This window comes from Lolium perenne, chromosome 1, assembly GCF_019359855.2.
Source record: "Lolium perenne isolate Kyuss_39 chromosome 1, Kyuss_2.0, whole genome shotgun sequence".
Taxonomy (NCBI): domain Eukaryota; kingdom Viridiplantae; phylum Streptophyta; class Magnoliopsida; order Poales; family Poaceae; genus Lolium; species Lolium perenne.
Genome location: NC_067244.2, coordinates 170,059,138 through 170,071,921, shown reverse-complemented (window position 1 = coordinate 170,071,921; position 12,784 = coordinate 170,059,138). Strand labels below are relative to the sequence as shown.

At 51.5% G+C, this 12,784-nt stretch overlaps 1 protein-coding gene across 1 annotated transcript; it reads right to left on the bottom strand.

Moving 5' to 3' along the window:
• Positions 1-11,452: 11,452 nt before the first annotated feature.
• On the bottom strand, positions 11,453-12,351 carry LOC127335052 (protein NUCLEAR FUSION DEFECTIVE 4-like). The gene has a single exon (XM_051361640.2). The coding sequence runs from the start codon at positions 12,344-12,346 to the stop codon at positions 11,453-11,455; it is 894 nt and encodes a 297-aa protein (XP_051217600.2). The 5' UTR covers positions 12,347-12,351.
• Positions 12,352-12,784: the final 433 nt, after the last annotated feature.

Below are 12,784 nucleotides of genomic sequence, written 5' to 3'. Positions count from 1 at the left end.
TTTCTTGATGCAAAATGTAGCCTCATTTTTTTATCTTGGCAGCTGTCATATAAAATGGACAGTCCCACTTTTTCTCCTTCTCCTTCACATTCTCTTCATTCTTTTTCTTCTGCTTGTCCTTGCACAACACAATGATCCTGTCAGGTGTATTCCTGTGGTAATGGAAATTCCTGACCTGCACAATGTGGAGTCTAGCCAAAGCTTGCCTGAATTGATACACATCTTTGAAGCAAAGTCCCACCATGAATTGTTGCTCTGGATTCTGTCTACTATCATCATACCACACCCTCTCCTTGGCCATCTTTCCTCTGCTCTTTCTCCCTCCTGCTAACACAAAAGGCAATGGCTCATACCCATCATCCTCTTCTTCTTTCAGAAATCCTTTGTCACCCTCATCATCAGAAGGAGCCCAATCTGGAATAACATCTGCCTCTACTTGAGAATGTGATCTCAATGTTGGACCAGGCCTCTTCACTTGCCTCTTCACTGCTGGAATTGTTGCATTGTCATAAATATCCTCCACATCACTCTCCCCATCACAATGAAGCATTGGATCAAGATTCCTCTTCCTCTTAGCAGCAATTCTCTGGTGCATTTCCTCTTCCTGAGCTCTTCTTGCCTTCTCTGCAGCTACTGGGTCAAATCTGCATGGATATAGCCAACTATCATCCTCATCTTCAGATTCCTCTTCTTCTTCTGCCATACATATCTCTATATCCAGAACATTTTTACCCTTCTCACAGTTAACACTCTCCTGTGTGTGCATCTGAGGAAAGCTGTGATCATCAATTTGTGACTGCCAAACATCACAGAAGGAACTGTCTTGGCTCAGAAAAGGGTGTGTAGTTGGCTCTTCTACCTCTGGATCAAGATCAATTGTGCTTGCATGCTTTCTCTTCAATGGTGATAAAACAATTGCTCTTTTCCTATTGTCCTTCATCACAGTGAGCACCAGTTTCTTTGTACTTGCATACTTCACTAGCATTTCATCAACCTTATAATTGCTGTCCACTAGCTCTAATCCACTCAGTCCTACTCCTTCATTTTTAACATAATATAAGGAATCACACAGACCATATCCCTCTTCCTCCATGATGGACAACAATTTCAGAAACCTTATATCTGTCCTTTGTAAAGTTTTGTGAACAAATTTTTCTCCATCAAATTGAAAATAGAGCTCCCACATCTCTGCCTTCTCCCTATAATCCAAATTAACATTCTAGTCAATCTACATTGTCATTCTACCAACATTATTGCCAGAAAAAACACTAGGGCAAAATGGAACAGGGGATTACTCTACAGAGGGCAAAATCCAACAAAGAGGTAGTCTACAGAGGGCAAAGAACTCTTACCCGCTACCATTGTAGAGGTAATGGCTCATGGGGCCATTCTGAGACGTCATGCCCTCAGATGTCCACCACTTCTCGGACTCTGGACGCGGTGGGCTTGGTGGCGTCAGCTGCAGCACCGGCGACGCATGCTGCAGCACCAGCGACGGCTGGACGAAGCCCTCCATGCCATCATACGCCGGAGATTCGCCGTCCACGCCTGGGTCGCCGAACCAGTCGCCGCCGCCTCCTCTGTCTTCCATTTCTGTTCGATTTGGGGGAAAGTCAACCAGGAGTTGCCCTAACGCGAGCCCTAACGGCCGTCCGTCGACTGGTAGCCACGTCAGCTCTGACGGTGGGCCAGGGCTGCCAGAAAGATGGTTAGCACCGTTGATCAGTTCAATCAGTGCTCCGCATCGCGAGCTTGCCCCAAACATGGTAGTCATGTGACAATCGTGTCCTATTTGGTAGTTCCGCGTCATCTATGGCACAATTGTGGTAGTTTTTTGTCATTTACTCCGTTGGTGGGGATACAACTTGTAAACAGGACCAGTAAAGAACGAAAATGACATCATAGTTCTGAAATTTAGCACAAAGGACCCTAAAAAATAAGACAGAAAAGCAATCAGGTCCTTCTTCTTCACCAACTGGACATCTGGAACTCCACTGCCGGCCACCCTCTCCATCACCAGGGATGGAATCACTTAGGAGAGAGAGAGCGATGGTTGCCATCGAGGATCCATCGGATCCATCAAAGGGCCTCCGCCTTGGAGGTTGGATTGATGCGGACATCGGCATCTAGAGCAGCTGCCTCATCAGCCTGAGATTATGGCGGCGAAACAAGGCCACCATGATCTTCTCCGCCAACCTCCAGATCTACATGTCACCTCGCAGATATCTGGTTGTAGTTGTGTCGTTCTGCCAAACATTTTTTTGCCAAAAGCTCCTGGAGCTTTGTGACCAGGCGCGGTAGTTGTCAGCACTTCATTGGGCCAGTCTGGGTATTCTGGCACCACCAGGGGAAGGTAACAGTAGCGGAATAGCGCTGTTCAGTTTAATATATGATCTGAAGTATGCTGCACGCCAGCTGCGAGGACCAACTTCTTAAGATTCCAGTTGACTGTTGTTGGTTACCTGCCCTGTTAGACTTCAGTACGTGATCAAACTACTTGCATGTTCTCCCCTAAAAAAAAAAAGAATTTAGAGCATCTTCAGTCGTGTCTCCCAAAGCGCCCCTAAAGCAATTTGGAGCGCGCCGGACCAAAAAACGGTTCCAGCCGCGTCTTCCAAATCCAAATTTGTCCGGCGCGCCCCGATACGGTGTCCGGCGTCCCGAGCCCGTCCCCGTCCCACAGGGGACGCTTCGGCCACGCCGGACACAACGAAAAGCGAGGCGAACCGACGCGGGGCCGACGCGTCAGCGGCTCGGAAGGCTAAAACCCCGTCGCCTACCTTTGGTCAAGCGACGTTAATGGCGTCCCTGTTTTCCCAGGCGACGCAGCGTCGTGCATGGCCGCGTGGCCGTCCGCGCCGGCGTTATTGCGTGCAACAACCCGCTGTCGCCGTTGACGCCCTGCGGTTCGTCTCTCACCGCTCCCAAACCTTCTCTTCGCCGCCGCCCCTCCCAGATCTTCTCCTCGCCGCTCCAAACAATGTCGACCTCGTCCTCCCGCAAGACGCCGTGGCAAACGGCTTCGGTCGCGGCAGCCTAACCGTGGCGGAGGCGTGGGCGCTGTACCACGCCCGATATCCAGTCCCGCAGGACATGCGGCTGCCAAGCAGCGGCGGCTGGAAGATGGCCGTGAACGGCATTGGCATCCCACCGCCACCGACGCCGGGCACGGAGCGCTGGAAGGACGCCATCAGGGCCCGGCGGGCTCAACTCGACGCCGAGGAGCGGGCGGATCCGACATGGGCTGCCAACAACAACGACGACTGGTGGGCGACGTACTTCAAGGCCAAGTACGACGTCGAGATGCACAGCACCGACGGGCTCATCGGCGGGCCCAACAGCTGGAACAGGGACGGCCGCGCCCTGTTCTGGGGCGTTCCGGGGCGCACCCTCGAGAACGTCATCCGCGGCATCCGCAACGGCGCTCCAAGGTTGGAGACGCCGCCGTCACCGCCACCATCTCCTCGAGAAGGACCACCGCAATGGCAGCCGAGGAGGACGACGTACTCGTCCTCCTCGAACTCTTCTTCCTCAGGACCGGCCCAGTCGACGTCGTCCTCGTCGTACCGCTCGGCGCCCTACAACGTCCCCAAACGCGAGGTGAAGGAGGAGCCGGCGACGCCCGTCAACACGAGGCGTGGCGGCAGTAGCGGCGGCAGCCGGCGGCAGCAAGAGAGGCGCGGCGGCGCCCTCCTCATCCCGAAGCCGGAGGAAGCGGCGCAGGCGGCGCTACTGGCGGAGTACGAGCAGCAGCAGCGATGACCCCGAGGACTGCCTAGGGCTGCGGGCGACGTACTTGGCGTCGATGAACGACAAGGACGCCTGGAGGGGCGACCTCGACATGGCGATCGCCATGTCCATCCGCGACTCCGGCAAGCCGCTCGTGGACCTCACCGACGACGGCGAGGCAGGACCAAGCGGCTTGGTGAAGGACGAGCCCGTAGATGAGCCCGGTGACGAGCGCGTCAAGCAGGAGGTCGTCACCGACGACATGTACAACTTCCACCAGTACTACGACGCCTCCAGCCCCTAGAGATTAGGGTTTAGTTTAAATTTTATCGAATTCCGTTCGAATCTATGTAATATATAATAAGTTTGAATGAATTCGCACAAGTTTAAAATTTTGGGGATTTTGTTTGGGGACGCGACTGGAGAGCGACGTCCCCAAACGTGGCACGAATAAAACACATCTCCCAAACGCTCGATCCAGTGCGGTTTGGGGGACGCGACTGTAAATGCTCTTACTTGGATGTTCTTTGGAAAATTATTCTACAGAGAATTCCTGATGTTTGAAACTGTATGTTCTGAAATCAAAGTGAGACACATAGCAAGGTTTTGGGTCTGGCTCAGCTTTACACGTCATAAACGTACCAGATATCAAACTCGAGAATCCAATTCTACTTAAAATCGAGGATAGATGAAGCTGCACCGAATATTATCTTTCGATGGCCTCAAGTCACCGTGAAGATGCTACCGCTTGCTGGCTTCTGTCATTTTTTTTAGCACGTAAAAAGCGTGCCTTATCTATCTATATTTCTAATAATCACTAGTAGAAAACCTCTCATCCATCTAAGCCTTTAGTACCGGTTCCCTTCCGAACCGGTACTAAAGGTGGCATTAATACCGGTTCCGTGCGTGGGACATCAATACCGGTTCGTTATGGACCTTTAATACCGGTTCGTTACACGAACCGGTATTAAAGGGTTTGGGCCCGATTTCCAGGCGGTGGTGGGGCCAGGGTTGCACCTTTAGTACCGGTTCGTGTAAGGAACCGGTACTAAAGGGTCTGTGCCTATATGAGCGCGCGGCAGCGCCCAGCTCCCTGCATATCTCATTCTCACTTCTCCTCTCACATTTCCAAATATTTTGCACCTCTCACACTCCAATAATCTTTATTTTTCTCCACCATTTTAACAAGATTAACGGCATACATCTATCCAAGGGTTAGCAATATCATCCTTCCTTCCGGCGTTCCTAATTTAGCTCAGTTCTTTGGTAGTTTTAACTCGTACTATTTTTGTAGTGCAAGCAAGGTGTTCGATGAAATGCCTAAGTTAGTGATTTTATTTTTTTATATGCAATTTTTGCTGAAATTATGGTATGTTTTGTAGGTTTTAATTAGTATCATCCCCGTCCTTACCCGTTGTCGATCGCCAGCGTCGTCCCCTAGCCGGCACGGTACCACCTCGGTGAGCCCCTCTTCTTTTTTATAAAAAACAATTAGTTTTATGTGATGAACTTGAATATTAATTAAGTTGGTCACTCATATATCCATGATGTTGTGTATTTAATGATTTTTTATATACATATAAAATGCAGATGAGTCGACAATGGATGTACGGTGACCGGTGCCATCCCGAGTTCATTACAGGCATGCATTATTTTCTCAACGTGGCTGAGGCAAACAGGCGGTCGAATGGTTTCATGTATTGTCCATGTAGTTCCTGTAAGAATATGAAGGATTACTCTACCTCGAAGACCCTTCACGTCCACCTGCTGGAGAACGGTTTCATGCCCAGCTATAATTGTTGGACCAAGCACGGAGAAAGAGGGGTTATATTGGAAGACAACGAAGAAGAAGAGGATAGTGACAACTATCCCTTATTCACTGAAGACGGTGGTAGTAGAATGGGGGAAGACGAAGCTGAAGAAGAGCCCATTTTCGATGAGCCGATTTTTGATGACCCGGATGACGATTTGGGTCGGGCCATTCTTGATGCGAAGATGAACTGCGGAAATGAAAAGGAGAGGTTGAAGTTGGAGAAAATGTTAGAGGATCACAACAAACTGTTGTACCCAAATTACGAAAATGGTCAGAAAAAGCTGGGTACCACGCTGGAATTGCTGCAGTGGAAGGCAGAGAATGGTACTTCTGACAAGGGATTTGAAAAGTTGCTGAAAATAATAAAGAAGATGCTTCCAGGGGAGAACGTGTTGCCCTCTAGCACGTACGAAGCAAAAGAAGGTTGTCTGCCCTCTAGGATTAGAGGTGCGAAGATACATGCATGCATCAATGACTGCATCCTCTACCGCGGGGAGTACGAGAATTTGAATGCATGCCCGGTATGTAGTGCATTGAGGTATAAGATCCGGCGAGATGACCCTGGCGATGTTGAGGGTGAGTCCACCCCCAGGAAGAGGGTTCCTGCGAAGGTGATGTGGTATGCTCCTATAATACCACGGTTGAAACGTTTGTTCCAGAACAAAGAGCATGCCAAGTTGTTGCGATGGCACAAAGAGGACCATAAGAAAGATGTGATGCTTTGAGACACCCCGGCGACGGGTCGCGGTGGAGAAAAATCGACAGAGAGTTCAAGTCATTTTCGGATGACGCAAGGAACTTAAGATTTGGTCTAAGTACGAGATGGCTTTAATCCTTTCGGGGAGCAGAGCTCAGTCATAGCTTACCTGGCCAGTGACTCTATGTATCTATAACCTTCCTCCTTGGTTGTGCATGAAGCGGAAGTTCATTATGATGCCAGTGCTCATCCAGGGCCCGAAGCAACCCGGCAACGACATTGATGTGTACCTGAGGCCATTGGTTGAAGAACTTTTAGAGTTGTGGCGTGACGAAGGTGTACCTGTGTGGGATGAGCACGAACAAAAGGAATTTAACCTACGAGCGTTGTTATTTGTAACCATCAATGATTGGCCTGCTCTTGGTAACATTTCAGGGCAGTCAAACAAGGGATACAATGCATGCACAAAAAGTTTATGTGAGACAGAACGTAATTATTTTGGAAACAAGAATGTGTACAGGGCATCGTCGATTTCTTCCAAAACAACATCACGTAAGAAAGAGAGGAAAGCATTTCGGAGGTGAGGCAGATAACCGAACGAAGCCTACCCGCCCTACTGGGAAGTTATATATGATATGGTCAAGGATTTAAAAGTGATCTTTGGAAAGGGTCCCGGCGGACAATCTGTTCCGCATGATGTTGACGGACACGTACCCATGTGGAAGAAGAAGTCGATATTTTGGGAGCTACCCTACTGGAAATTCTTAGAGGTTCACTCTGCAATCGACGTGATGCACGTGACGAAAAATCTTTGCGTGAACCTGCTAAACTTCTTGGGCGTGTATGGGAAGACAAAAGATACACCGGATGCACGGCAGGACCAGCAAAGTATCCACGAAGGAAACAACCTGAATCCAGAGAAGTATCAAGGTCCTGCCAGCTACGCTCTTACCAAAGAGGAGAAGGAGATCTTTTTTGAAGTCCTGAGTAGCATCAAGGTCCCGTCGGGCTTCTCGTCGAATATAAAGGGAATAATAAACATGTCGGAGAAAAAGTTTCAAAACCTAAAGTCTCATGACTGCCACGTGATTATGACACAATTACTTCCGGTTGCATTGAGGGGGCTTCTGCCGGAAAATGTTCGAGTACCCATTGTGAAGCTATGTGCGTTCCTCAATGCAATTTCTCAGAAGGTGATCAATCCACTTACTCTACAAAATTTACAGAAGGATGTGGTCCAATGTCTAGTCACCTTCGAGTTGGTGTTCCCACCATCCTTCTTCAATATTATGACACATCTCCTAGTTCACACAGTCGAAGAGATTGGCGTTCTCGGTCCTGTATTTCTACACAACATGTTCCCCTTTGAGAGATTCATGGGAGTCTTAAAGAAGTACGTTCATAACCGTGCTAGGCCAGAAGGAAGCATCTCCAAGGGCTATGGAACAGAGGAGGTCATTGAGTTTTGTGTTGACTTTATTCCTGACCTTAAGCCGATCGGTGTTCCTGAATCGCGCTATGAGGGGAGACTGCGTGGAAAAGGCACGCTAGGAAAGAAATCAAGAACGTGTATGGACGGACATTCTTTCACTCAAGCACACTACACCGTTCTACATAATTCCATCTTGGTGGCTCCGTACAAAGAGGAACACAAGGATATCTTATGCTCTAAATACCCGGAGCAACGTGAAGATTGGATTCTTTGGAGAACACATGAAGACTTTCGGTGGTTGGTTGCAAACACGTCTCATGAATGTCACTGATGACGAGCAGCTGTACTTGTTGGCCAAGCAACCATCTTCGACTATATCGACTTTTCAAGGGTACGAGATTAATGGGAACACATTTTACACGTTCGCCCAAGACAAAAAGAGCACCAACCAAAACAGTGGTGTCCGCTTTGATGCAAAAGATGACAATGGGAACAAGGTCACATATTATGGGTACATAGAGGAGATATGGGAACTTGACTATGGACCTAATTTCAAGGTCCCTTTGTTCCGGTGCAAATGGTTCAACCTGAAAGACGGAGTACAGGTAGACCCGCGGTACGGAATGACTACAGTGGATCTCAAGAATCTAGGGTACGACACCGAACCATTCGTCCTAGCCAGTGAGGTGGCTCAGGTTTTTTATGTGAAGGACATGTCTAGCAAACCGAAAAAAAGAAAAGAAAGGCAAGAGGACACATCATACGTTGAGCCAAAGCGGCACATAGTTCTTTCAGGAAAAAGAAACATCGTGGGAGTAGAGGACAAGACAGACATGTCAGAAGATTATAATAAGTTTGATGATATTCCACCCTTCAAGGTAAAAATTGACCCAAGCATCATCTTAAATAATGAAGATTGTCCATGGTTGCGTCGCAGTCAGAAGAAAGGGAAACAGACGAAGAAAACTCAGAAGACTAGCTAGATATAGGGATCATAACTTGTGTATCTCAATATGGAAATCACTTGCGAGCGGTAAAGTGGAAATTCACTGTATGTAAGATATTAACAATGGAGATGGTTGGCTTGCAGAAAAAAAATTCCGAGGCTTCCGAGCGGGACTTGCGGGAAGAGTTACTCGGGCGGAGCTTCCGAAGATGTCTAAGACGGCCGTCCATCTAAGACATCTTCGAGAAACTCCGCCGGAGAGGCTCTTTCCTTCGAGGTCGCCGTCGTCGGGTTATATACCAGCTCCCTGGAGCTTCTGTTTGTTGGGTGTATACTAGCAGCTTGCGAGCGGGACTCCTAGCTTGCTTGCGGGAAGAGTTACTCGGGCGAAGCTTCCGAAGATGTCTAAGACGGCCGTCCATCTAAGACATCTTCGAGAAACTCCGCCGGAGAGGCTCTTTCCTTCTTGGTCGTTGCATCTTCTCTCTTTGTTCTCTCTACTCTCACTGGAGGGGCTATATATAGCGGTGTGTGTCTCCAGATAATCCCCTCCCCCTAGATGAAACCACCCCAGATAAGTCAAACACCAGATAAGAATCCCCCAGATTTAGCCCCCCTCCATCTTTAGCACCGGTTCGAGCAGGGCGTCCTTATCCTGCCGACAGCTTTAGTACCGGTTGCACCCACCAGCCGGTACTAAATGTTTCCCACGCGTCCTTATCCCACAGGGCGTCGTGCGCTACACACTTTAGCTCATCGAGCAGGGCGTCCTTATCCTACCGACAGCTTTAGTACCGGTTGGACCCACCAGCCGGTACTAAATGTTTCCCACGCGTCCTTATCCCACAGGGCGTCGTGCGCTACACACTTTAGCTCATCGAGCAGGGCGTCCTTATCCCGCCGACAGCTTTAGTACCGGTTGCACCCACCAGCCGGTACTAAATGTTTCCCACGCGTCCTTATCCCACCGACAGGGCGTCGTGCGCTACATACTTTATCTCATCGAGCAGGGCGTCCTTATCCTGCCGACAGCTTTAGTACCGGTTGCACACACCAACCGGTACTAAAGGTTTGCCTATGTCTTCCCGCCTATTTTCTTCCCGCGCTTTCCACCGGTTCCCGCCTCTGTCTTCCCGCCTATTTTCTTCCCGCGCTTTCCACCGGTTCCCGCCTCCGTCCTCCCGCCATTTTTCACTATATATATGTTGGCTTGGCCACCATTTACATATCACATCTAGACTCATATCTGCAAACCTCATCACCAGGTCACATGGCTTCCATCGTATCTCTAACCCTCCGGGAGGCGGAGGCGCTTTGCGCGTCGAACTACCCCTGCCCGCCGGGCTACCGCGTCCCTACCGGCTGGTTGCTGAGCGTCGGAGGCGTACCGGTCCCTCCTGTCCCTCTAGGTGTGGCGCGCGAGATGGCCATCACGAACCACTACTACTTCGAGCTCACGCCAGAGCAGCGGAGGAATCCCCAGTGGCATCCCGACTACAGCCCGACTTGGGAAAGCTTCTTCATCAATCGGCGTGAGAGGGCGCTCGCCAGGCACGAGGAGGGTGGCCCGCCTCCTTCGAACTTCAACGAGGCCGGCCGTCGGCTGTGGTGGCGCGGCCGGACTCTCCAGGGCGTCATGGCCTACCGTGGCCCCCGCCTGCGCTACCCTCAGTCCCAGCCCACGCGTGCTCACCCGCCGACATTCGAGTACCGCGACCCCGATGCCAGCGACGATGATGACGGCGACTACGACGACTACAGTGGCGACTACTACAGGGCTAGGCACGAGTATGACTGAATGACTCCAACAGTAGAATTTGGCCATGTATCTTTAATTTTCAGTTAAGCTATGTACTTTTAATTCGAGTTCACTCGTAATAAAATTTTATTCCCGCCCTTTCTTTCCCGCCTTTTTTCTTTCATCGCCGTCGCCGTAGCGGCCGCCGTCGCCGTAGCGGCCGCCGTCGCCGTCGCCCTCACCCTCGCCGTAGCCGCCGCCGTCACCCTCACCGAAGCCGCCGCCGTCGTCGCCGCGTATTAGAAAATAGAAAAAGAAATAGAAAAAGAATTAGAAAATATATAGATAAGAAATAGAAAAGAAATATTAAAAAGGTTATAGAAAAGAAATAGAAAAGAAAACAAACGGAAAAAGAAAAAGAAATAGAAAATAAAAAGAAATGAAAAGAAACACAAAAGAAAAGAAAAAGAAACAGAAAAGAAAGAAGAAACAGAAAAGAAAAAATAAATAGAAAAGAAATAGAAACAAGGATATAGAAAAGAAATAGAAAAAGAATTAGAAAAAGAAAAAGAAAAAGAAAAGAAAACAGAAAAACAAAAAGAAAAACAAAAGAAACAGCAAAAGAAAAGAAAACAGAACAAGAAAAGAAACATAAAAGAAAAAAGAAAAAGAAAAGAAACAGAAAAGAAACAGCAAAAGAAAAGAAAACAGAAAAACAAAAAGAAAAACAAAAAAACCCTTTGGTACCGGTTGGTGGTACCAACCGGTACCAAAGGGTACTCCTCTGTATAACACTTAGGCGTGGCCAAACTTGGCCAAAAAAACAGCACACACGCCGTCGCCGTAGCCCGCAGCTCCACGCGCCGCCGCCGTCGCCGTAGCCCGCAGCTCCACGCGCCGCCGCCGTCGCCATCGCCCGAAGCTCCACGCGCCACCGCCGTCGCCGTAGCCCGCAGCAGCAGGCATCGCGCGCAGCAGCAGGCCGGGTCGCCGTCGTCGCCGCGTCGACGCCCGCTGCTCCACCCTCTCCCCGCGCCGGCAACCGAGGTGAGGACCTCCCTCTCCCTCCCTCGCGTCGGCTCCCTCACCTCGCCTCCCTAGCCGCCGCGCGCTCGCCGGGAGGAGCCCGCGCGCGACTGCCGCGGTGAGCTCGCTGCCGGCCTCCCCTCACGCACGCCCGCGGCGTGTTCGACGAAATGCCGCGCTGCCGTGCTGAGGGTAGGCACCGGCCAGAAGTCGAGCGCGGAGAGCGCCTCCGCGATGGTGTGCTCCTCGCCGAGCCGCGGGCGCTCGCTGGGGCCGCGCGCCTCCGCCGCCGCCGGCTTGGACGCGAGCAGGAGCGGGGTTGTGGTGGTTGAGTCATCCAGGACCGTGTTCTCGGCGTCGGCGTTGGCCGCCTTGCGGAGGAAGACCATGGCGAGGGCGCAGACGGCGGCGGGCACGACGGCGAGCATGACGAGGAAGGAGGCCGGGTCGTCGGCGAAGAGCGCGGAGCAGAGGTCGGTGAAGATGGCGGTGCTGAGGCCGACGAAGCCCTTGAGGACCCCGGAGACGGGGCCGCGGCTGCCGCGGAAGTTGCGGATGCAGGTGACGAGGACGGCGGTGTTCATCCAGGTGGTGCTGTTGCCGCCGAGGCAGAGGCAGACGCATATCTGCCAGTAGGGTAGCGGCGCGACGGTCTTGGAGACGACGAGCCACTGCGCGCCGTAGCCGAGGAAGCCCTCAAGGGAGCCGATGGCGAGGAGGAGCCAGGTGGGGACGCGGTCGGAGGCGAGGCCGGCGAGCAGGCCGAAGGCCTTGCCGACGTCCTTGGCGACGGAGAGGCCGTTGAGCTGCAGCTGGGTGAGGCCCATGAGCGTCTTGATGGAGTCCGAGTAGTTGGAGAAGGTGTAGTTGTTCCCGGAGACGCACTGCACCCACACCGCCGCGACGAGGCCCAGCCACCGGCCCCACGCCGTGCCCGCCATCGCGTCCAGCGCCGACGACACCATCGACGGCCGGACCGCCACGACACGGGCGCGGCAGTGAGCTGTGCTCATTCCCGTGTCGTTAACCACCGTCTCTTTTACGGTGCTCGACCGAGATGGACAGTCCGAGACGCGCTGGACGGCCCTATGCGTAGTTTGGTGCCCGTAGCGACGTGTCGACATACCAGCATGCTCTTCGGCGTCGCCGTGTAGGGCCGAGCGGGGTCTTTGCTGCCGCTCTCGTGCAGGGCGCGCACGTCGTCAGCATGAGAGACAGAGGGAGGGGAATACTGATTTACTAGGTCGTTCTCGGAAATGCATATCTGAACGCGAGCTGAGATGCACCTGTTTTCTAGACCACACATTCGCGCGAAGGTTGGAGGCAACGCTCTGTATTATACGTCGTATGCCATTTGTTTATTGAAACGTCTACTGTGCCTTGGTCCCACATCTGCGCACGCA

Bases quoted from the DNA above. Each gene is read 5' to 3' on its own strand.
- LOC127335052 (XM_051361640.2), bottom strand. From the start codon at position 12,346: ATGGTGTCGTCGGCGCTGGACGCGATGGCGGGCACGGCGTGGGGCCGG.